The 1,138-nt window shown below is 46.0% G+C and overlaps 1 protein-coding gene across 1 annotated transcript; it reads right to left on the reverse strand.

Moving 5' to 3' along the window:
• Nucleotides 1-434: 434 nt before the first annotated feature.
• On the reverse strand, nucleotides 435-743 carry LOC101851072 (putative transmembrane protein INAFM2). Its single transcript, XM_005107563.1, has one exon. It carries the CDS (start codon nucleotides 741-743, stop codon nucleotides 435-437), a length of 309 nt encoding a protein of 102 aa, XP_005107620.1.
• Between the last annotated feature and the right edge of the window lie 395 nt (nucleotides 744-1,138).

Here is a 1,138-nt window from a genome sequence, read left to right on the forward strand (position 1 = left end):
CCATGTATATATATGTGTGTGTTCTACAGCAAAAATTAAAATTATAGCAGTTTAGCCCTCACAACAGTGCATCTGTGTATGGGCCTAAAAGAAACAATTTGCCAAACCTGGCCCTTACAAACGCGTTTTGCTAATTCACTTGAAATAAAACTGTATTGATTATTATATAGCAAGAGCTCAAGGATAAAACATGTCATTTTATCAGCTGAAAAAACATGCCATGAATGAAAAAACAACAATAAACAAACAAACTAGGATTTCATCCCTGAGCAAGTAAAGCATTTTAAAATATCAAAACCCTTGGGTTGATAGTAAAGTCAGTTGGTGGATGTAAGTATATTAATTAAGAAGGCAATGAAAAACAACGTATTATTAAATACAAAACTCACCACTGCATCAATCGAGTGTCCTCCCCCAGATCCCTAGCTGAGAGGCTATGGCCTCTCTTGTAGTGTAGCGTTCGGGGTGGGTTCTGATGTGTTGTTCATTCCTTCAATGGGCGAAGTGTTTGTGGTCTTGGTCCGAAGTCGGGGCTCCCAGATAAGACTGTAGTATGTGGCCAGCACTATTGCCGCCAGGGACACTGCCAGGACATACGCCAACACAGTGGCCAGACGCACCCACTTTTTGTTCGTTTTCGCCGCCATCTTGTTTTTGCCTTTATCCGCTGTGAAACTCGGTCCTTTAGATCCTCCCTGGCTGGCGTTTCCACGGAAAGTGGAGTTGGCTTCGTCTTTATCCATCATGCAATTGCAGATCTATATATATAGACAAGACACGAGGACAATTATCAGCACCCTTGGTATTTGCTGCTTCCCTCTGTAATTGATGTTGATGGAAATGATCGAAGAAATTAGTCTTCAAGTACGTCACAGTGGAAAAAAAACGGCTTTGTGTATAGACGGAGCGAGGCAGTAAAAGGTTAGGCGCGGCTCAAAGGCGGGGAGTAGACCCTGCCAGCGCAACAGCACGCGCCGTGGTGAGCGGACGAGAGAGAGAACCGCGTATCGACTGTTTATCGAGCCGCGAGACGGGTGCACGAGTGAGTGCTCTGGCGCGCGAGCCGAGTTGAAGAATCGATACCAGAAGTCTGAGAGCGTGCACGCGCGTTGAGGGTGGGGTGGTGGTCGGTGGGAGG

The sequence above is a fragment of the Aplysia californica genome, unplaced genomic scaffold (assembly GCF_000002075.1).
Source record: "Aplysia californica isolate F4 #8 unplaced genomic scaffold, AplCal3.0 scaffold00612, whole genome shotgun sequence".
Taxonomy (NCBI): Eukaryota; Metazoa; Mollusca; class Gastropoda; order Aplysiida; family Aplysiidae; genus Aplysia; species Aplysia californica.

What these genes read in the sequence shown, in the direction of transcription:
- LOC101851072 (XM_005107563.1), bottom strand. Translation starts at nt 743, where the DNA reads ATGGATAAAGACGAAGCCAACTCCACTTTCCGTGGAAACGCCAGCCAG.